Genomic DNA, 24049 nt, shown 5'->3' on the forward strand with positions numbered 1-24049 from the left:
CTTATGCAATTGTAAAGCGGCCCAATGAGCACTCCCCATAGGGTTCACAGCAACAGTTCCTTCTCAACGTTAACTTACTGATCCCAAGGATAAGGCAGACAGGTCGATAGAAAGCTATTGTCGATGTGTAAATGTTTAATCATTGGTTCGACTTAGATTTACTTGATACGTAGATGCGTAGTCTCAGACAAGAACAAACTGCTACACAGTAAACAAACGGAAACATATGCCACAATCTTCCATGAGAACAAATATCAAGTAATGAGTTCAAATGGTTGGTAAAAAAAATGATTAGCTTCAACAGCAAATTAAAAGCCATGTTTAATGAAAGGAAGGTAGTGGTTAGGGTAGGGAGGTTAGGGTGATGTTGGTAAGGTAGAGGTATGGAAAGTGAGGGTGGTGGTGTTGGTGAGGTCGTGGTATCGCTGGTGAGGGGGGTAGGTAGTGGTGAGGGTGGTAGTAGAATGGTGGTGAGGATGGTAGTGGTGTGAGTGATGGTGAGGCCAAGGGTGGTGGAGGTGAGGGTGGTGGTGGTGGTGGTCAGCTACTGGTGGTGGTTAGGGTAGTGGTGGTGGTCAGGTATTGGTGGTGGTTAGGGTAGTGGCGGTGATCAGGTATTGCTGGTGGTTAGGGTAGTGGTGGTGAGGGTCCTGAAGGTGGGGAGGGTGGTAGTGGTGCTACTGCCACTGTGGTTAGAGAAGTGGTGGTTAGGGTTAGGTGTTGCTTAGGGTAGAATTGGCGGTTGTACTAGGGTGGTGGGGATGGTGGTGGTTGGAATTAAAGAGGTGATTATTAGAGTGATGGTTATAGTTGGATGGTGGTTAGGGTTGAGTGGCAATGGTGGTTATGGTAGGATGGTGGTGGCAGGGGAGGTTAATGTGGTGTGGTAGGGCAAGGTGGCAGTCATGGTGGTAGGATGGTGGTGTTGGTAGGGTGGTCTGGTGGTGGTGATATGGGTTGGTATGGTGCTCGTAGTAGGGTGGTGGTACACATCCTGATGCAGGAATGGGTGCAGGGGAACATGCAACTACAAGGGCGATAGGGAATAAGAAAGAGAAAAAAAGTACCTCAATCCAAGCACGAACAGTGGAATTACACTAATGAAAAGAAGCAGTCAGAAAGTCACCCATGCTCCATGGAAGGGAGAAACTAACAAAAGTGGCACATTCTGACCAATCACGAGCCAGCAAATAAGTGTGACAATGAAACCAACAAATAGTATGCAATGGGTGGGCTCCAAGTCCTTTTTCGTACACAAAATGTCGCAAACAACAGTGCACTGTCTCAGACAAGCTCTGAAAAGGGCAATGGGTAGGACCCATGCTATTATAGGCTCATATCTTTTGTTAGACTATGGTTAAGGTTATAGACAGGGCTTTATACAAGAGGATTGGTGACTGGGCCACAGATGATAACATATTTTGTGAAGCACAGTATGTACCCCGTGAGTATCTAGGTACAATGGAGCAATGCCTCAATTTACATCTAATTACTAGTAAGTATACCATTGCTAAAACCCGCCCATTGTACCCGACCTTCATGGATCTATTCAGTGCCTTTGATCTTGTCAATAGATGTAATCTGTGATATCACCTATGAACAATTGGCCTGGAGCAGACTTTCGTTTTTTTTTTTATCTACTCTTTATTCTGATTTTACAGACAAGGTCGGATTTCTGAGAAATGGAGAATCTTCTGAATCTTTAAAGACAGAACGGAAGTAAGGCAGGGATGTTTTCTTATCCAAATTGTGTTCATTTCCTGCATTAATAATTTGAATCATTTTATTAACAAGTCAGGGCAGGAAGTTCTGGCAATGGGTTCTAGGTTAATTCCAATTTTGCTAAACACGGAGGATGCAATCATGTTGGCCCGTACGCTCAATGGGGTGAAAGTACGGATGAGCGTATTTCAGAGTTTTATGGGCGATCTTCAGACAAAGTTCCCTAAATCACAAGTAACGTCTTGCAACCCGAATAGCACGAGACCACGTACAATATTTGTTAAAGGTAAGGTATTGAAGAAAGTGCATCAGTTCCCCTGTTTAGGGGTCTCATTTGATAGTGTTAACTCATGGTCTTCTATGCATTGCAGTTTGATACTTTAAATTATTAGTCCGTAATTGCTTTGTCTAATGTTTCTTGGGAGGTTGGCAGTCGATCATGTCCCCATTACTAGGGTTTTATAACATGCAGTGTATTCCAATACAAATTGTGCAGGGATTTGAGGTACTCCCATATCAAGAGTCGCAGATTGAGGAGACTGGCTTGAAAATACCTGGGTTAAAACTGCACTGAATGACATTGACAGACCCCAGTTATTTCTAACCCCCTCTCCTATAAGCAAACGTGCATAAACCTTAGATCGAAACATTTTTCATGCAGAAAAGGCGTGCTTTGGATGAGGAAACAGAACTTTAAAAATCCTCAATTATGACCTATGTTCCCGATCGCGACTTCTATGTTTATTTAACCTTCTGTTCTCATGGACTTTGGAGTTCGAGCAAGGTCTTGTGATACGATTTAGACTTGGAACCATAAGTCATTACTCTTCTTCCCACTGGGCTAGTTTCGCACCGACTATCTGTTTTTGCCCATGTGATGAGTTTTCTGATCACACTTTAGCTCATTTTTGTCTCTCAATTTTATCAGCATTTCACCAAAAAATGTTTAGTTTCAGTATTGAAAAGAAACAATTTCTGTTGGTGTGGAATTGCAATGCGTTTTCTTCAACCGCTGTTCGATCATGGAGACTATCTAGCTGTTTTGGCCTTTTTAAAATCTGCTTCGCAACATATTATCGTTATGTTTTATTATTTATGTGTATGTGTTTGAGGGTTTGTAGCTTTTATGATTGTATATTTATGATTGAACAAGTATTTCTGACTGACTGACTTGAATGATGTAGGGACTAGCTTCTGGAGTCACCCTGGACACCTCTTAATCTCAGACACAGACACCCTCATCTCAGACACAGACACTTGTCCTATTCTTAGACAAACTCCTGGTCCCCCTCCTTGGCTTCCCCTAGTTCCCTGCCCTCTGTACATCACCACTACCAAAACACCCCTGAATCTGCCACTTCAGCATTGTCCCTGTAAGCTCTTTATTCAAGACCTAGATGGCCTTTTAGGAGCAACCACACCAAATGGACAGACTATCCTAAGGGAAGAGCGCTTAGGCCTTTTGGTCCCAAAGGTAGGTTGCCAGGTGTACATCCTATAGCGCCTACCATGCTAGGTACCACACTGAGTGAGTATTGTGAATGGTTCCAAGTGATAACTTTAGTGTTCCTCGCTATTACTCATGCGGGAATAACAGTCTATGGCTCAACATAGGGGAGATTGCTAGCATAACCAAAACTATTTCCAGCCTGCAGTTACACCCATACCTGCAATCACCAGCACTGCATCAGGGGGCACATATATTCCACCTCTAACCATGGGCACATGCACTTGATGACACTGGATATGGTGAAAATAACACAGTCGAACATGGGGAGACGCAGTGGAACAACTTCAATATAGTTGTGAAGGCAGCATAAAAATCCCAGATAAAATTTACCCCAAAACATTAATCGTGAAATAGCTAAGCAGGAAAAACGGCATATGTACCCTAATTTTATGTAGAACAATGCCAACACATTAGGTATTTACATTTTTGCTAAATCTGGATTAAACTGATTAAACCATGTAGTTTATGAATCAATCAAACAGCATGTGTAAAGCGCAATACTGTCAGCACCTAGGGGTATCTGGAGCTGTGTTTCCGTCGAAGAGCCAGGTCTTGAGTCTCTTTCTGAAGTCTGCCAGCGAGGAGGCTGTAAGGAGCTGGAGGGAAAGGTCGTTCCAGGTCTTGGCAGCGATGAGGGAGAAGGAGCAGCCGCCGCCACGATGGATGTGGGGTGTGTGTGTGAGGGCAAGTGAAGAGGAGAGCAGGTGCCTAGTGCATTGGTGAAAGTTCAGTCGATGGTTGATGTAGGCAGGTCCTAAGTCATGGAGCGCTTTGTAGGGGTGCATGAGGATCTTTAACTGGCATCTCTTCTGGATGGGAAGCCCGTGGAGGTCTCTCTGGTGGGGGGCAATGTGGGTTTGTTTGGGGAGATCCAGGATAAGTCTGGTTCTGTATGGGTTGTAGTCTTTTGAGGAGCTGGGTGGAGATGCTGGCGTAGAGGGCATTGCAGCCATCGAGACGGCAGGTGCCGAGGGCCTGAGTGACTGTCTTTCTGGTGTTGGTTGGGAACCATCTGAAGATTCTGAGGAGTATGAGAAGTGTGTGGAAGCAGAAGGAGACAATTGCGTTCACTTGTCGTTTCATGGTCATTTGGCTGTCGAGGTTGTGTGCATGGTCAGTCAGTGTGGGTGTCAGTCCAAGTTCTGAGGGCCACCAGCTGTGGTCTCATGTGGAGGTGTTCTTCCCGAGGATCAGTTTTGAAGGAGTTGAGTTGGAGTCAGTTGTCTCTCATCCATTTGGCTATGTTGGTCCAGTGACGTAACAAAAACTTGAGGCACCCCCCCTGCAAGGTACATGGAGGGCCCCACCTCCGGATTCATCAAGAACTCTCAGGCCAGAGTACTGTACTGAGGGGGCCTCCCTGCAGCTCTGCCACCCCCCCTCCCCCCGGCACCACGGCGGCGTCTGTTAAACCACTGCGTTGGTCACAGCATTGCAGAAGTTGGTTTTGGCATTAAAGGGGTCCTCAGTGAGCGAGAGGGAGTAGTCTGGGTACCTGATTATGTTGAGTCCGTGGTATCTGATGACATATGTGATATCTGCGAGGGGGGTCATGTAGATGTTGAACAGGGGGGGCTGAGGGATGATCCTTATGGTATGCCGCATATGATGTCTTTTGGTGCAGAGGTGAAGGGAGGCAGTCAGATGCTCTGTGTGCGACCTGTAAGGAAGGAGGTGATCCACTTGAGGGCATCCTGCTGTATGCCTATGTTGTAGAGTATGTTAATGAGGGTACTAAGGGAGACTGTGTCAAACACTGCAGAGAGACAGAGTAGGATTAACACCACCTATTCTTCCAAGTCGAGGAGTGTTCTGCTGTTGTATGTGGCGGCAATCAGCGTGGTCTCAGTGCTGTGGTTGGCATGGAATCCTAATTGTGAAGTGTCTAGTAGGTCGTTTTATTCAAGGAATTCTGTGAGCTGGTGGATGGCTTTCTCAGGTACTTTAGCCGGGTAGTGGAGCAGGGAGATCGGACAATAATTTTCGAGATCGCTGGGGTCTGTGGAGGCTTTCTTCAGGAGGTGTCTGACGTATGTATATTTCCATCAGTGCAAGAATGGTGCTGTGGAGATGGATTCATTGAGGATGATGGTGAGTTGCGTGCTGGATGGTTTTTTTTTGCAAGGTTGTAGAGGTGGTAGGGGCAGGGGTCGGTGCAAGCCCCAGAGTGGATGGAAGACATGATACCTGAAGTGGTCAGGGCGGTGAGCGGAGACTAGGTGGTAATGATTTGGCTGATGTTCGCTGGTTGGTTGATGTCATTGGTGTTGAGGGTGGCGGGCTGGAGCCTTAAATTGTTGTAGATGTTGGTGACCTTGCTCTGGAAGTAGTCTGAGAGGGTTTTAGAGAGTTCTTGAAAGGGGTGGATGATGTTCGATCTGGGTAACGGGCTGGAGAATTCTTTGACTATTTTGAAGAGTTCCTTTGTATGGTTTGCCGCGGATTCGATGCAGGTGGTGAGGGCTGCTGTCTAGGCTTCCTTTATGTGTTGGTTGTAGTTGCTGAGGGCTGTTTTGTGAGCTGCTCAGTCTGTGAGGTTCTTAGTGGTGCACCATCAATTCTCCAGTTGGTGGCGGTTACGCTTGGTGGTCCTGAGTTCTGGAGTGTACCAGCTGCCATGTTTGGAGGTCTTGTTAGATTTTGTAGGTTTCAGTGGGGCGATGCGGTCGGCGATCTATGCAGCAAAGTTCTGTACAGCCTGGTCGAGGTCTGTTGAAGCCTCTGGTTGGCAAGTGGTAAGAGTCTGTGACTACTGAGTTTCAGCGACCTTGTTCCAACAGTGGTGGGAGGAGATCGGACGCCTGGTCATGTCGTGCTGGGTGTGGGTGATGGTGAAGTGTACGATGGTGTGGTCAGTACATGTGATGTCTGTGATGTGGCTGAATTTAATTCTGTCACTAGAGGTGAAAATGGGGTTGTGCGTGGGTTCGGTGACCAGTTGGGTGAGGCAGATGTTGTTCGGGTTCTCCAGGAGAGCGATGGAGTTGGGGTCGTCAAAGTGGAAGTTGAGGTCACAGGGTACGACTTAGTGGTGAGAGTCCATTGCTAGTTGGTGATGAGGTTGGGGAGGACATTTCAGAATGTTGCTCGGGGTCCCAGGAGTCTGTAGGCGAGGGTGCATCTTATCGTGTTTTTTTGCGTCAGTTTGAAGTAGGAGGTAGAGGTGTTCCATGAGAGGTGTGGGTTTGTTGTAGGTGATGGTGCATCTGATGGTTTCCTTGAAGATGATGGCAATGCCTCCGTCTTGTTTGTTGGCAGGTCTTGGTGTATCATCTTTTAGCCTCCGTGAGTCACAGTGGTGATGTTGGGGTTCGAAACGGGGTTGAGCCACTGGCGCGGCAGAGCAGGGACAGCAAGTGGCGCAGGGGGACAGCAGCTCAGGGGGAGCAGCTGAGTAGGGACAGCAGGCAGTGCAGGTGGAGCAGGCAGTGCAGGGGTAGCAGGTAGTGCAGGGGAAGCAGCAGAGCAGGGACTGCAGTCAGTGCACGGGGAGCAGGCAGTATCGGGGGAGCAGTGGAGCAGGGGGACAGGCGGGGCAGGCGGGGCAGGGGGTGTGCATGGGCACAGTACATTAATCATACCAGATAATCCATTTACATTAAGGTAGGAAACTGTTCATAAAAGAACAAGTTACGTTGCATTTATCCTCCCAAGACCAGTGGTTAAAACCACAGGCTGGGCATCCTTACAGCGCAGTAAGTAGCTCAGCACATGCAAACATGCCACTTGAAATGACACTGTGAATTGGCACACGCCGGCTCCAAGTGTGTTGACAGTACACTGCGTGCCCGAAGGCGCGGTTATGGGTAGATTAGCGTCCTCGTACAGTCTGCTTTTACTGCCTACTCGACTGAGACTTTCAATGTATATTTAACAATCTAAATGCCTAGTGAGGATTCCAAACTAGCCAGCTGCATATGCTTCCGACTGGCACAGTTTTTTTAGAAACAGACAAGGAACTGTCATGGGGAAAAATACATGTATACCATAGGAGCTGCTATTGAGGTCTTATAATCAGGAGACGTGCCTGTTTTTTTGTATGACATATTTATTTCACTGTCGCAGACCTCACACGTCACGATTGTATCCAGTTCAACCCCAGTCAACTGGAATTCCCAGCAGCAGCACTTAACATTTCCAACACTGCAACCCTGCTCTTGTGTTTAAAGTTTATTCTATCTACTGAGCCTGTCGCTCAAGCAAGTGCTTCGGTTTGTGGTGCGTTCTCGAGACCCGCCAGGAATATAAATGAAACCCCCGGCGCTGCCCCCCTTTCACCAACACAAAGAACTACTTTCTCGGTGTATTAACCTTTTATAGACTGCCAGGGATATTTGCTAAAAAAAACATTATGCAAGGCGCATATCAAACAGGAAGGCTGTACACCGCTCAAATCAATCTGCGAATGAAAAAAACAATTACATATAAACACAGCAAACATTGAGACAACCTTCAGCACCACTGTTCCATCGAGTTCAGAGTAACCGACTTTAATAAATATGCAAAACAAGCCGAGATTCAATCTGACACCACAAGCATCTTACTTCAATTTGCCCCACGTTCCTCATATTAAAGTTGTCACTCTGAAGATTAAACGTAAAAGGATGTAAACAGACAGACAGAGCGCGCTTACCATGGTTCTGAGTGGCGTCGGCCAGCTCTGACACTTTTCTCAATGGCATGGCGACAGCGTCCCCCGGCACTCTGGGGCTCTCCACATACTTCGCCCTCCGGATTGGCCCTGCAGCGGAAACAATGTCAGCATGTCTTTAGTTCTCCGCAGGCGAGGAGGGCGTGTGCAGTGCCTAACGCGCCTAGCAGTCCCAGGGAGGCGCCTGCCCCGCGCTGTCCACGGAGAAGGACCCCCTCAGACTCATGCCCGGAATGCAAACTCCGGCGGAAAGCGAAAGCTCCCGGCTCGCCCTGACGCCGGGGTGCGCAGTAAAAGCGCTGCTCGGCGGGTCAAAGTCCGGGCGCCGCGATGCGGGGAAAATGAAACGATTGTTGCCACCGTCCCACCCAGACGGGACCTAAAAATACCCTGCAGACGGCATACTGTAAATAGTTTAGGGCAGCCGTCCTCCATCGCCGGGCATTCTGTGCAACCAATTATAAACCGCCTGATTATAAAAGGGCGTGGGAAATTTCCTTGCAAAACAGTGTGCACCGAAAGCCACGGGCACTGTTTTCACAACGTGGCAAATGGTCTAGTTACAGGGGGGTTCTTGTCCCCTATGTGTATGCTGAAGCAAGGGAATCATCCAGAAAAATAACTTGTATGTAAATCACATACCAGTATTTAAAGAGCAGTGAAATCAAACTGGCAACAAATCACAAAACCATAGGAAGCAGCTGAGCGATTATGTTCTGAAATCAAACACGAGCAATGCTGCCACCTAGCGGTTTAAATTATAAGGCTGTCGAGCCTTTACTGTAGTGAGTGCAATAGTATTCAAGAGTCTGTAGTGTAAGTGTTTAAGGAAAGGCAGAGAAGCACCAAAACAGCAGCATAATAATCAAAATGGTCACATGCAACAGTCTCATTCTGCAATCAGTATGATGAAATACTTCAATCTGAGCTTTGCTAAGGTCAATTCACCAAAGTATGTTCGGAAGAGCTTATGTACAGCTCTAGTGTCCCCATAATAAGTTAACTATATACAATTATGGAAATCGAAAAAAATCTACAGAAAATCATGAATTGGGGTCAAGGTGTGGAGGCGGGAATGCTATTGAGACACAAGGGGTGGAGTCAAGAAAAGCAGAGTCTGCATTTCTTTTTTTAAAGCTCCACCGCAAACAATTGGCAGCAGGGAAAAATGTGACAGTAAATCTGTTCCTGCATACTTAATTGGTCACAACGAGGCTGCATTTTTAAAATGTCTTCCAGTGTGGAAGCACCCGCTGCAGAGATCTTTCTGTGCCGGCAATTTTCAGGGCATAATAAAAACAGTAAGATAACTCTGGTGGTTAATGCACTAACTGGAGATATGGGTGTTTTGTATAGTTACAGTTTTGATTTAAACGATGCACGGTTCATGTGTCTGTTCCAAGGCACATCATGTAACATGCAGATCACAAATGTGTGATTTATGTAGATTGCATTTGGGTTTTGACACATCTTTTTGTTACTTCCAGTTTATAAACTGCAATCCTTCTACTGCAGCATAGTGAGCACTGAACTGAGATGAAGGACCTGCATACAAACTGCACCGCACCGTTTTAGAACAGAATTGTTTTTTTCCTCAGTCTGTTGCTTTTTCCTCAACCAGTCGCTGCTAAAAAAAAATAAAAACATTTTAAAAAAAGAGTTCCCTTGGCTAGCAACAAAGTCTTATTCGTACCAACAACCCCAGGCGCTGCGTTACATTTCAAATCCTGAATCTGTGTTTCTCCTAACCATGCACTGTTAACATATAACACCTACCAGTATTGACTTTATGTGACTTTTACACCTTGTAATACTCATTGTTTTATGTAGCAATTTATGTACGTTGATTACTTGTATGATTTATTGTGTGTGTGTGAGAGATGTAAGGCGGTCTGACACCCTCCATTGGAATGAGTAGCGCTATAAAAGAATTAAATTAAACAATAAATTAGTGCTAATCGTTTTTTGTGCAATTGCTCCAACAGATAAACTTGCCATTATTACAGTGCAAGTATATCTCATGCATACAGGTGTAGAAACAAGTGAAAAAAACTGGCTCAGAATCATAGTTTCTCTTACGTACTCGAGAAGTGATAAACTGTGTGCACCTTTATTTCCCTCTACTGCATTGGCATTTAGGAGTTAGGCTCCAGATAGCTCTCAGGTAGGATGATACTCGAACACAACTAGGGTTATGGCCCTTTAAATCAGGTCTTTGTTTTGGGACCAGGAGGCAGTGAACAAAAGAAAGCGCCTTCACTGTCTGCAGGTTGCTGATCCGTACAGAAAGTAGGCAATGTGTGGGCCCTGATAAATGTGTCCCAGTGTTGGCGAATTGCTTATGGACAAATTCAGCATTTTCTGTCTCTAGTCCAGATCCAACTCAATTATAGCAGCTGGATCCCGATTTCCTGCACTAACTATATCCCCCTGCCCTTTGGTGCCCAATGCGGGGGTCTGGATTGTACTCTTTGAAGTTTATTTGCAAACCCCTGTTGTAGCTGGGCGAATATAAGAACCGCTCTCTAAAAAAGCCAAATCTTCACATGTTAACACGGGGAGCACAGATACTCATAGTGTACCCCATTCTCCAACATTTTGTTGTCCACGCTCATATGGGTTAGATAAGAATCGTTATCACAGCAACCACAGGCAGGGTAACCTCTTCCCTTCCCTGGCAACATTCTTCGGAAGTGCCAAAGACCTAGTCTGTGGGGAGAGGGGTTTGCAGGGCCTTACAAAAATAAGCAGTGAGGTGACAACTACGTAACTAGGTCACATAAGAGTCTACAAGGTCAAAAACTCAGTACGTTCTTTTTGGGTTCACTTGAAATATTGTGGAAGGCTGAAACACCTTCCATTTAAAAATGTCTGGTTGTGTGGCAATGTATGAGGGCCAAAGTCCACACGAAGGTCCAACTTCCAATAGCAGTGAACAAAAATCACCAACAAATGCCCGCCATCTTGCCACCAGGATAACGTGCATCGGAAATGCTAATCATGTTCCTTTAATCTTTCAAATGTCCTTTTAATACAGGAACGATTGCCCAAAGTGGTTTGTCGCTGTTGTTCCATAGATTTTGTATATAATTGATTATTCCCTGAAGAAGATTTCTCATGAACTTGTGATGCACTGGGGTTGTAAAACTATGAATAATTGAAACCACACATAAGAAATGAATTTAAATTTATCATGGAATTTGAACAAATAACCACCTTAATTTCAAAGGTGAGTTTTAACAGTTTTTTTACAACAGGTACAAAGAAACGGTGTCATATACGTATGGATAATCTGTGGTGGTAGCCAGCAATACTCAAGTGTGGGATGCATGAAGGCAAGGTTCTCTCTACAGATATTCTAAAACAGTAATACAAAATCCATGCAAGATAAAATGTATCATATATAAATTAAAAAAATTAGTTTCTTTCTAAAATCCAGGAATACACAGGTACTTAAATATAAAAAAAGGTGCTAAAATAGAATTAAATGTGCAAATAGGCAATAGACTTAGACATAGCTAAGTGGCTCTAATTTAAAATCTCAATAAGGGGTCGCAGGTCCTGTAGTAGTGCCCAACATAGTTCCTACTTGGGGTAGCCAATTAAATATACATTAAGTAGTTAAAAAGGAACAAAAGCCATGTCCCTTCTTGAGAGTCTCAGAGTCTTGGGAGCTCATTATAATTTCGAAACCTATCTTCGGCTTGTTTTTTTAGTAAAGATATGGGAAGCCCTTAATCAATATTAGGTTATCACCTAAATCTCAGGGAACCTTCCAAAACAGGCACCAGTGTATAGTGTTAATTCTCCTTTTTAGGTAGAAGCCTACCAGACAGTGCAACTGTCTGGTTTGTGAAGACATCTTGGGGACATTCTGAAGTTTCCCTCAGAATGCATTCCCTGGTATTGTGGTTTGTAACTCACATTTTCTTGCTTTCTATTAGCTGGCTTTATTTGTTTTAGGCTGTCCAGCTTGAGTTAGTTCCTTCTGTGGACCATAGCCTGTTCACCATCACCTCTTGTATTCTTCTGACAACAGGCCTAAAATTATTTTCTTATCTTGTCACAGTTGCTGTGCATTTAACCCCTTCGATGCTTGTGACGGAACCATTCCGTCATCAGTCACGGTTGGGCTGTGCTGATGACGGAATGGTCCGTCATGACCACATCCATTATCATAGGGGCCCAGCACAGGAGGAAAATTCCATCAGCAGGGATGAGGTTAAAGATGGAGGTCAAATGTTAGGCTCTGTCTTCCAGGAAGCTTGGTGTTTACTTTTCTTTTTCTGACTTCATAGTGAGAGGATTTATGTGACAATCCAGCTGGCTGACAAAGTGAGAGGAACGGCTATATGAATGTTATTTTTTATTAGAACACAACAAAATGTAAATGTGTGCAAATGAACTGTGCAAATATTTCAGACAATATATAAATTAGGAAAGCACAAATGAAGAAAATAATGTCTAATTCTGAAGTGTCTACAAAACAAATATTTCAGCACTATCAAAACAAATCAATATAATTGGTGATGCCATTTCCACACATCATTTGTGTGTTGTATAGTTTTATAAGTGAAATTATGTGTGCAAATGTAATGGTCATTTCAATTGAAAATGTGGTGTCTGTAATGGCAGCCTGCTACCACACCATGCATACGCCAATCTACACAAATCCACTTTACAACACTCTATGCTAGTCTATTCTACAACAATCTACTATGACACTGTACTCCCCTCTAACTCCACTCCATGCTACCCTGATCCACTCTTTGCCATTCTACTCCACTCAGTGCCACTCCACGTCACTCTACACCACTCCTATCTACACCTCTCATGACATCCTACGCCACTGTGGAATGTGATTGTTGTAACACATCTGTTGGGCTATTATTACTTGCCTGATTCTTAAGACGTGAGCATCAATAAACTCCGTCTCTGACTACAAACTCATTTTGCGTCCTTCTTTGACTTTCCTACAGCCACTTTACCCTACGCCACCTTATGACACTTTATGCCACTTCCATCTAGGCCACTGTACGCCACTCTACGCAACTCCACTCTACGACACTCCATCCTATGATAATCTATGCCACTCTACTCTACTTCATGCTACACCACTCCGCTCTATGACTCTTTAATCCATTCTACGCCACTCCACTTCACTCTATGACACTCTTACGCTCCTTCACTCCATGCTAAGACTCCCTCTACTCCACAACACTCCACTCCACTCCATTCTATGCCACTCTATGACAATCCATTCTATGATACTCTAGTCCATTCCACTCTGCTCCCTCTGAAACCCTTCATGACACTATACTTCCCACTAAGACCATCTACTCTGACACTCCACGACCCTTTATGTCACTTTACCCTTTATGCCACTTTACTCCAAACTTTATCACTTCTATCTATGACACTTTACTCCAATGTACACTACACTACTCAACTCCACTCTGTGGCACTCACTCTACTCTATGGCACTCCACGCTGACAATTTACTCCACTCTGTGGTATGGCACTCTAAGCCGCTCCACGCAACTTTACGCCACCCCACTCTATGCCCCTCCACGAAACTCTGAAGACCTCCCCTCTACAACTTCCCACACCATTGTACTGGACTCCACTGTACAACACTTTACTCCACTTGACGGCACTTCACTCACTACTATGCCACTCTGCCCTCCTCAACTTTACAATACTCTAATCCGTTCTACGATCCTCCATTCTACACTACAACACTCTAGCCGCTCCACTGTCCGATACTCCACTCTATGCCTTTCTAAGTCACTCCACTCTCCCCTATACCACAAACATTTAGCCATGCTGAACAGCAGCCATCTGGTGTACAACATGGTTAAAACACATTGGCAAAGCAAATAGCTCTTGCATGGCAAGACCTATTGGGTTTGCAACATGCTGGTTAAAGCCTTGCCACTCCACACATGAACTCAGCAAGCTATTAGTGGCCACTACTCAGCTTTTTCAATCTGTTGGGAGATTCAAAGAGTACTTCAAGAGCCATCAACTGCTGTCACTCACATGCACGACCTTATCTTCTCATCCAAAATGCACTGTAGTTCATTTTTCAAATGTGGTTGGCTATGTTACTCTTAATTGCCCATGGTTTGGTTTCCAACATAAAAAGAAATGATGGGGTGATGCTCCCCGTGAACTCCTTCGACCAGCTGTCATAGAATGCATTTCATCAAAAAAATACATTTGGGGGGCTAAAGGGACAAAAGCATGATTGGTCCTTCATGTGTGGATGTGACTCCTGCATGTATGCATATCGATTCTGCTGCTTTTTTCCCCCCCGCATAATTAAGGATTTGCAGCATAATCTATTTTCTGTTGCATAATCTGCAGATTTTCACACAAAAATTGTTTCTAGCTCAAAGTTACAAAAATAGTTGCAACATGTGTTGGCACACAGTGGAAGGTCCTTTGAAAAGGTCAACTAGTCATCTTTCAGTTGCTGATTTCTGCATTTGGTTGTACTAACGACGTGCAATCTTTGCCCAGACAGTATTACCATGTGTAAAAATGATAAGATAATTAATTAATACTAACAAAAATGGTGCCGCATTATGCTGCATAATTCCAGTGGCCCCTGCTCATGGAGCCCCGACACGGTCTTTCCTTTGAACTTCCCCTCCCTCTCTCTACATGGTGTGTACTCCCCCGGAGGTTCCCCCTCCCCTCCTGGGTACAACTGAAGCACGAGGAAAGGAGTGCCGTGCACCTGTGCACACATTCCAGCATGGCAGCTGCAGCCACAAGATGGCGGAACTCGGCAAGTCTCTTCTACCCCAACCGCAGATCGGCCTGGAACCGTTTCAACGGCTTCAGGAGCGCAGGGGTTGGATTCCACCCACCTGGTGATGCAGGTGAAACTTAAATACAAAAAGCTTAACCTATGACCTGCATTTTAAAAGGATAGCTCTGCAGGGGGTGCAGGGGCACGTGGACTGGAAGCTGCTGTGTCCCCTTCGGCGCGGGTCACGGTTCATTTGCATATAGTAGGTCTCTGCGTCGAGCCTAAAGTAATCACAGGTGGCGTAAAGTGGTGCAGGATGGCGTCATTTTTTGGTCTTTTCAGTGAATACATCATCCGTACGCTGACTCAAATCACCCCATAACACAATAACTTGAATATACTGGGACAAAAGTGAGTAAAACTCGCTGATCCGGACCAACAAAGCAAGTCCTCGGACCTAGGGGGTCATGAAAATCCAATAAAAACTACATGCCATGTTTGTTTATCATTAAATAAACTGGACCGTTTCTGCCGCGGCCATTTCCGGTAACCCCGGTGCTATAAAACGTGGAAGTCAGCTTACAGTATATCTATGCAAGTGTCTACTAAATAACGCACAGTCTCGTGGATACCTTGACATTCTCCAAAAGGGGCATTATCTTGTCTGAATCCTGTCTAACACACTCTGAAAGAAAAACAAACAATATATCCGATCTCCTTCTCTTTACATTGTTAACATGCCTCAGCAAATTGCCAACGTAACCCCCTGACATTCCTTTATTGTTATTGCTGTAGCCAAGATTAAGAGCAGATGAGCAGCCGAGGGCCATAAAGTTCAATGAGTAACCCTTCAAACTTGAAAAGAATATATAAAAAAAAGCCTGGTGTCAGCTGAGCAAATGGAGAACAAAGCAAACGCCACAGTTCAGAGACAAATTATAAAAGGCCACCCGAATCCGTCACGCACTCAAGAGATTTCTATAAGATAACACATTAAGTTGCCGTTGAATAAGAAAAACAGTTTTGACCCTGCTTGCTTAACGCCGTGTACTTATCTCCATTTCAGGTTTTTTTAAATCTCTACCTCTAGTGAACCATTCACTCTCCCCCAGCACCCTCCCCTCCCTCACAGACACACACACCAAGGGGAAAGGAGGCAGAGTGCGGGCTATAGGCAAAACGCAGAGCCTGATAAAAATGTATGAAATGGGACCACTTTCCGACAAGAAACTTCGGCCTCGAAGCTGAGGAACGGGGTTCGAGTCTCTGCACGAACACCCAACAACCCCACCTGTGATTCTGGGCATATCATTTAATCTCCCCGTGCATAACACAAAGAATGGGTCCCTCTTTAACGCAACGGGTGCTCATATTAAGCGCTCTGATACCTTCGAGTCGAATTCACGCTATATAAAACTCCCTCCATCCCCAAGAAAGACTGACAAAATGGGTGGAAATAGAAGGAGTGGTTGCGAGAAAGATGGAAGAAGGGGCGAAGGTAAGGTTTGAGAGGGCAAGGGATGAGAGAGTGAGGGGCAAGAAAATAGGAAAGACTGGAAGGGGAGAGATGGGGGAGGGGAAAGGAAAGGAGATACGGTGAAGTGACAGGCAATGGGGGGTGAAAGCGTGTCTGTGTGCACACACTGGGGAAGTGATTGAACAGCTATTGGTGTATTTACTTAACAGTCGTATATAGCGCCTATGCACCAACAGTTGCTAGGATGCTTTACATATAACCCTGGAGTTACACACAATTACAAAAGAGATGCCTGGAAACAAGCAAGCAAGTTGGGAGGTGGAACACAGGCCAGGTCGTGGCTTCTGAGTAGGGAGAACATTTGTTGAACAGGGGGAAGAGCAGTGCTTAATTTGTAAACAAAACACGTGCCAGGGCTCTAGTCAGGAGGCCTTTGCAGTTGCACTATCCATTCCCACTGAAGTCGTTGCCAATGGCAGTACCTACACAACTACTACTAATTAGCACACTGCAAGTGCGACAATTCAGCCTATTCCAGGCCCCCAAAGATATAAAAATAGCTTGGGCAGCAGGTATTTGTTGTTTTTAAAGCGTATTGAATTAATAAACATTTGCTGTTTGCTCATCTCTAATTTATACAAACAGCATCATAATGTGGTGGCTGTCATAAGTGCCAGTGTCGGCAATTACATGCCGGTGCCAAACATTAAGTGCCGTTGCAGAGCACCGGAAACCACTGGCTCAAATTACGCACTGGGGAACAGATGTGCTCCTAGGTGCTTCCCCGAAGCAGAGAAGGTGGGCTCAATTCTGGAGCCGAGAGGTGAAGTGTTCCAAGCAACAGTAGTGGCGCACAGAGGGCTTGTCTCTAGGTGAGCGACATCCAAATCTATGGAGTTAAGCATTCTGAGGCCTCCAGGTCTGCCAGAGATGGGTAACAGCTCAGATTAATGAGGAGGATTTGGCGTGAATAGCTGGACTGTATGCAAATCAGCCTCAATCCCATGGTCTTTGTATGTATCAATCATTTATAAGGTGCGGCAAATCACCTGTGAGGGCTTCGAGGTGCTGAAATTGCTAACTGCTGCGTTTGAGCTGTTCATTTGAACAGCCAGGTCTTAAGTCCTTTCCTTAATTCCCAGAGCAATGAGGCGGTCCTGAGGTGCAGGGGGAGGTCGTTCCAAGATTTGACCATCAGATGAGGTGGTCCTGAGGTGCAAGGGGAGGTCATTCCAAGCTTTGACCGTCAGATGAGGCGGTCCTTAGGTGCAGGGCGAGGTCGTTCCAAGCTCTGGACGTCAGATGAGGCGAGGCGGTCATGAGGTGCATGGGAAGGTCGTTCCAAGCTTTGATGTCAGATGAGGCGGTCCTGAGGTGCAGGGAAGGTCGTTCCAAGCTTTGGATGAGGCGGTCCTGAGGTGCAAGGAAGGTCGTTCCAAGCTTTGACGCCAGATGAGGCGGTCCTGAGGTGCAGGGAAGGTCGTTCCAAGCTTTGGATGAGGCGGTCCTGAGGTGCAGGGAAGGTCGTTCCAAGCTTTGACCGTCAGATGAGGCGGTCCTGAGGTGCAGGGGAAGGTTGTTCCAAGCTTTGACTGTCAGATGAGGCGGCCCTGAGGTGCAGGGGAAGGTCGTTCCAAGCTTTGACCGTCAGATGAGGCGGTCCTGAGGTGCAGGGGAAGGTTGTTCCAAGCTTTGACCGTCAGATGAGGCGGCCCTGAGGTGCAGGGGAAGGTCGTTCCAAGCTTTGACCGTCAGATGAGGCGGTCCTGAGGTGCAGGGAAGGTCGGTCCAAGCTTTGGACGTCAGATGAGGCGGTCCTGAGGAGAAGGACGTTCCAAGCTTTGACCGTCAGATGAGGCGGTCCTGAGGTGCAGGGGAAGGTTGTTCCAAGCTTTGACCGTCAGATGAGGCGGCCCTGAGGTGCAGGGGAAGGTCGTTCCAAGCTTTGACCATCAGATGAGGCGGTCTTGAGGTGCAGGGAAGGTCGGTCCAAGCTTTGGACGTCAGATGAGGCGGTCCTGAGGTGCAGGGGAAGGTCGTTCCAAGCTTTGACGTCAGATGAGGCGGTCCTGAGGTGCAGGGAAGGTCGTTCCAAGCTTTGGATGAGGCGGTCCTGAGGTGCAGGGAAGGTCGTTCCTAGCTTTGACCGTCAGGTGTGAGAAGAAACATCCTTTGATGTTGCCTCAGCAGAACCGGGTGGTTGTCTATGAGGAGGAGGGAGGCGGGACGTAGGCAGCTGGTCGGTTGGAGGGAGGCCAGCTGCGGAGCTCTTTAAATTCCAATGTACATTCACTAACCCACTACGCTTTTTAATATTACAGAACCAGATACATTTTGGTGCCATAATAAACACTATACACGTATTTCAAATACAGTTGTATGTTATCCTAGTTATATCATTCCGTTAAATATGAACTGACATTTATGCAGATACATGCTTGGGTGAAGATGAGTTGTATAAAAGCTCCTTTGAATGAGTAGCACTTGCTTAGCTGAAGGAAGGCGTGATTCACTGCACAGCTCTAGAAACACGTCCTTTTTCAGTGGTGTAAACCTGGATTGTGAATAAGTGCAGTGAAATGGCCCTAGCTCTGAAACCACCCTATGAGCATTAGGCATGTCCTGGCAGACAAGAGTTAACTTAAAAGTGAGGGCGAGAACTTAACAGTGTGAGGACCAAACGTGTCAGATAGGGTCAGCTATGGCGCTAGGTTTTTGATACCATATTCAAAATGACGTTTTACTATTCGGCGATCCCATTCCCTTACCGGCAAGACCCTTATTTAGTAATTATTGCAGATTGGGGTCCTCTTGTGGCCATTTCTGATTGGGAGCACCAGCCGTGGATGGGCTGATGTAGGGAATATAATTAGGCTTGAGGGAGAGCAGGGTAAGTGAGGAGTGAGTAGAGAAACAAGAAGGAATGCAAAAATAGATGGAGCAGAGGGAGAGGAATGCCTTTGATGAGAGATTCAATAGCGAAAATAGTAGGCAGAGTCTGGAGCGGGTGATGGCTGGGCAGGGATGGAAGAGCAGTGGTTTTCAGAGCATGCTAACAGTTGGGGCTGAGTTTTAAGGGAGGAGAGTTCACCCTGGGGGAGGATTTAGCAACCCCAAACAGCTCACTTAAGGGCTGTGAAGGCCTAATAGTAGAGCTTCAAGAACCAAGGGATCCAAGACTTATGCACTAGCTTGTTTATCAGACGGCAATGGTGACTGATAGAGTTGTGAGAGCGCAACGCCGAATGCCTGCTGTAGTTAAATGGGTCAATATAGGTGAAGACCAGGGGTGAAGCCACATCGTTGTGAATGTGCTCAATGAGAGCTGGGACTGGACTCCAGGGAATGCTTCCTCTAGTCATCTGGGCCTCGTGATTATGGCTGCGATGTAGGGGATGGCGATGTGAGGGGAAGGGGTGGTTCTATGTGTATGTGCGAGGGCAGAGAAGTTGTTTGTGAAAAAGTCGCCTGAAAGTTGAGCAGAGAGCATGCTCGGTTGGTAGGAGTTCCAGCTGAGTTCAAGAGGTCAATTACTATGTGGAGGAGACCACCCTAGTCAGCATGGGGCAGGTGTTATTCTTCAAGCCGCAGCCAATGGCTCCAGAAGGGTGCTGCTATAATTCGATGGTTAAATGGTTCAATTGTGGCCATGATACACCCATGGGCAGGAGATTACGCAATGCATCTATTATGGGGGTTACACTTCGAAGGAGTGTCAAAGTGAAGGAGAGCAGGATTTCCAGCACCACGGCAAGCCCCATGCAGCTGAATGGCCCAACTGTGACATGCTTACTACAACCCAGCTTCAGTTATGGTCTGCTGTGGAGCACCAAAGGGCCCCAACCCTGTCTGTACATGGGTGCCTGGCTGTATTACAGAGTAAGACTATGACAGTAATTGACGGTGGGGTGCGCTTCAGGACACCGGTGGGAGCCTTAGCGGGTGCTCATTTAATGCAGAAGCTACATATGTGAAGTAGCAGTGAGCAAGAGGCCAAGGGTGCTGACTGATCCCCACACACATATTAAAAATTTCAAAGCACTTTCCTACATGTAATTGATCCCTGGAAACCTTGCCTGGACATTGTACTGTTAGTATTCCACAAAAAGCGGGGGGGGGGGGGGGGGTGGAGGGCTTTGTGGCATCACTTTTCTGTTCCAGTGCACATTCCGAGCCTTTCTTGTTTCCAAGCTGGCTAGAGCTTTTTACATTCCAATGGCCTGGAGCCCAGAGAGAAAAAAGCCATGTGATGGATATCTTAGCTGATTTATAACTCAGAGAGTGCACTGGGAATTATAGAGCCATTACTATTAATAGTGTTGCCATCCCCTCAGAAACCGGAAACATTTCTGGTAGACATTTTTACGTTAACTACATTCTTGTGGAAATCCAATGATCGGTTGATTTTGTTTTTTTGGCAGTGGTTGCTTGTGAGTGGTTGGTGGAGAGTTGTTAAGTGCCACATTCCCTTGTACTTACACCCTTCCCCTTCCAGTCTCATTATGTTAGTCTACAATGAGAAAGAGGGGGACTTCGCCTTAGATCACCTAAAGGATCCAGCGTCTCTTGTACCTTTTCTCCCCTTGACCCAATGAAACATGACAGGCAAATTGAAAAAGTGACGTTATACTGTGTCCCATGTATGATCCCCCCTCACCCACGTATTCATGCCAAGGTCTGAGGGTTGGGAGCCTTAATGTTGAGATGGTTTGATTCCTCATGTCTGATCTAAAAATAATTTTGCCATAGATGCATTTAAAAATGAATATGTCAACCACTCTGAACTGAATGTCAGCAAAATATCCTTTTACCCACGGACAAAGATGATGCTAGTTAGCGACCTGCTCGACGCTTGACAAAAGGACTAGAAGAAGCTACGAACCACACCATTTTCTGTAAGGTTCCAGAATCCAATCACTAACCTGGAAGGACGATAGACTCAGGCAGCTCTTACTGGAAATGGTGGTCTTAACAAGTCAAGAACCTCCTACATACCAAAGGTAAATGATCAAACCGCTGCACATTCAGACATAAAACATCTTGATTTCATGGTTAGGTTTGGGGCATGAACTGGCAGCAAACACCCAAGCGGCCCGGGAAAAGGAAGCATGATACTATTCAGGAACCATGTCTTTCTTTGCACCAGTGCATAATTCAGTGGAACTATTAAGAACCAGAAAAGAAGCAAGGAACAAAGACTTCTAGGTTTTACGGTAAACCTAAACTATGGGAATGAGCACAACTAACGGTAGGGCTGCATGAAATATAATGGGAAAGACTCATCCGAGTCTAGTACTTTTATGAGCCAGCAACCTACGGCAATAGGATACCTTAATGATTGTGGCTTATATGAATCCTGAAAACCTGTAAGGAAAAGCTACTCAGTGTCTCCATTATATTTGCGCTTACTAAACCTCTGAATGTAGCAGTGTCGCTTGAATGTACATAAAGCGCAAATAAACATGCCTGGGACAGAACTAGGCACATGTGCATTACCATTAGGGGTATCTAAACAGATTTCTGCAAAGTGTATTCAGGTTGCACAGCAGAGATTGATAGAGTAAGCATCATGGGAAAATAAGTCTCCATTTGTTTTGATCTTTTCCCCTACTTTGTCCATCATTTTGCAGCAGGTGCAAAATGTATCTCAGAGGAGGAGGGGGGGGGGGGGCGTTTCTTTATCACTCAGGGCAAAGCTAAGTTCACTTCCCCGCATCCGGCGATAACCACCACCCCGATAATACGGTTCTCAGACTACTGAGCTTAAACTCCTGTGGCTACATACGGCATTACCCGCCGTCAGCGCAGCATTTCTCTTTGCAAGATTACCACACACAACGCACCGCTGGGTGCCCTTCTGTTTGTGTGTCAAACCCGACTAGGACCGGGTTGGACTTATCACCGGTCCCCCGACTTCACTTTTACCCGACCCGTTAACAGCCCTTCAGAGTCACGGGTTAACACCCTTCTTGACGAAACACGTGTCGGCTGGTTTTCTTGTTCCAACCACCCACCCTCCAATAAAACGACACAAAAAGAACACGTTTGTACGACTCCATCCTTGACATTTGTCTGTGATCAATCATATCACACATACTCGTTGTGTGCACTGGACCTTGCTTACAAAGCTAAGTTCAAGTAAGTGATAGAACACAAGAACACAAGAACACTGGAGCTGCCAAGTACTTGTTATCTGAGCACTATAATATGCTTTGCAGTAATTAATTCATATTCTTTAAGAACATTTTTTTTAATTATAAGAAAAAGCACAGTATTTCAGGATTTTGGAAGTAGGAAACATATTGGAGAAGTTCAGATGAATATCCATTGATTAGTATTTGATAGCCTGGATGAATACGAAAACTTTATGCTAAAGCTTGCTCTTTAATGATGGCATATTTTGTATATTGTTTATGCTTTCATGAATTCGGAGTCGAGTTACTTTCAGTTAGACATCAGGTAACCAGAGTACCCATCTGATTTACTCTCCAAAACAGGGGCAATGCTGCTTCCCATGAAACAAAGCAAGCAGCAGAGCATGTGCAGTGCTCAGGCCCGTCTTGCCGCTCATATTTTTCCATTGAGCATTTTCTTGGCTAATTATTACCTTCATAAACATGAACACACAAAACCTCAATGAACTTCCAGATGGCCAAATGCTCAAAAAAGTATCATAGGTTAGTCACTGTGAGACCCTGTCAGTGCTTGTACGTCAATCAAGTAATTGTGAGGCTATGTCTGCACTTGATTACAACATAATGTTTTAAAGTGCAAATGCTATTTAGTTCATGGGAAACCACAGGTAGACAGAAACTCAATTAAAAACAAGCCTTGGCAAAGCCAAAAGGTCTCACCTATGCAAGATCTATTGGCCGCGTCCATCTTTTTTTAACCATATTGTACAGCAGTGCTAGCTCCAGTGCAGCATGGCTGACAGTAAAACAATAAATAAATAAAAAGCGGTCAAGGCTGGCTGTGTCAGAGCTTCGTTTCTTTACTTTAAGCCATGTTGCAACATGGCTAAGAAACATTGCCAAAAGCCAACAGATCTCCCATAGGCAAGATCTATTGGTTTTGCCAATGCTTGTTAAGGTACCTGGCTTATGTATACATTATTACAACCAGGACATGGCAGAGAGACATAGTGGTGAAGCAGAGAAGTTTAAATTCCCGTAGTTTGTCTTACTCAAACAACTAAGGTGCCCCAAAGTCAGGTGTGACACCTTCCACCAGCCGTGTTTCTTACCCAAAACATGCTGCAATGATGTCATAACGCTAACAGTAAAACTACAAGTCCCAGAATGCTGTTTGCTAATATCCAGTGAAGGTGGATGGTGTCACGTGGGACTGCTTAGTACCTCATGATTTGACAAAAGTGATTAAAAACAGCACTCATATGTGGTAAGATACTGGGAGCCCCATGTCCCGCCTTCGTTCTTCAAAACATTTTGAGGTTCCAAAACAAACCCCCTGTCAAAGAACATGCCAGACTTGCTGCAACCTGGTGTTGAGGTCAAGGTGGCTGATCTTTCACGTGTTGTGACCAACTAGATGTTAAGATCCAGCACCAGCCTTTTCCACATTGTGAAAACAATCCATTAACATGAAAATATTCTGGTGAGATGGTCAGTTGCTATTAATATCTTTTGTTAAAAAGATCAATTTCTGGTATATTAGGGTAACATCAACAAGTGTTTCACTTGTTAAGGCAACAATAAGCCTGGGCAGGGAGACACGACTTTTCCAGTTTCACATTTATATTTAACATATCAGTGCATACTGTGGGCTGAAGCCTTGGTTCATATTCATTAAGATAACTTGACCAAGACACCTCATAATGACATGTAAAAACATAGTAGATAAATGGAAAAATTGAGCCATCTGGTCGTCTCAAGCATGGGACTTTTTAGGCTTCCTTATGGTAGATAT

General features: G+C 45.4%; 1 protein-coding gene across 2 annotated transcripts in view; it reads right to left on the bottom strand.

Annotated features, from left to right (window-relative positions):
• Positions 1-24049, bottom strand: part of TANC1 (tetratricopeptide repeat, ankyrin repeat and coiled-coil containing 1) — a 773242-nt gene that overhangs the window by 387366 nt on the left and 361827 nt on the right. For both annotated transcript variants that reach the window (XM_086956663.1, XM_086956662.1), the window contains exon 4: positions 7866-7973. In XM_086956663.1, the coding sequence (XP_086812789.1) occupies positions 7866-7973 (108 nt within the window). The remainder of the gene's footprint in view (positions 1-7865; positions 7974-24049) is intronic.

The sequence above is a fragment of the Lissotriton vulgaris genome, chromosome 2_1 (assembly GCF_964263255.1).
Source record: "Lissotriton vulgaris chromosome 2_1, aLisVul1.2, whole genome shotgun sequence".
Taxonomy (NCBI): Eukaryota; Metazoa; Chordata; class Amphibia; order Caudata; family Salamandridae; genus Lissotriton; species Lissotriton vulgaris.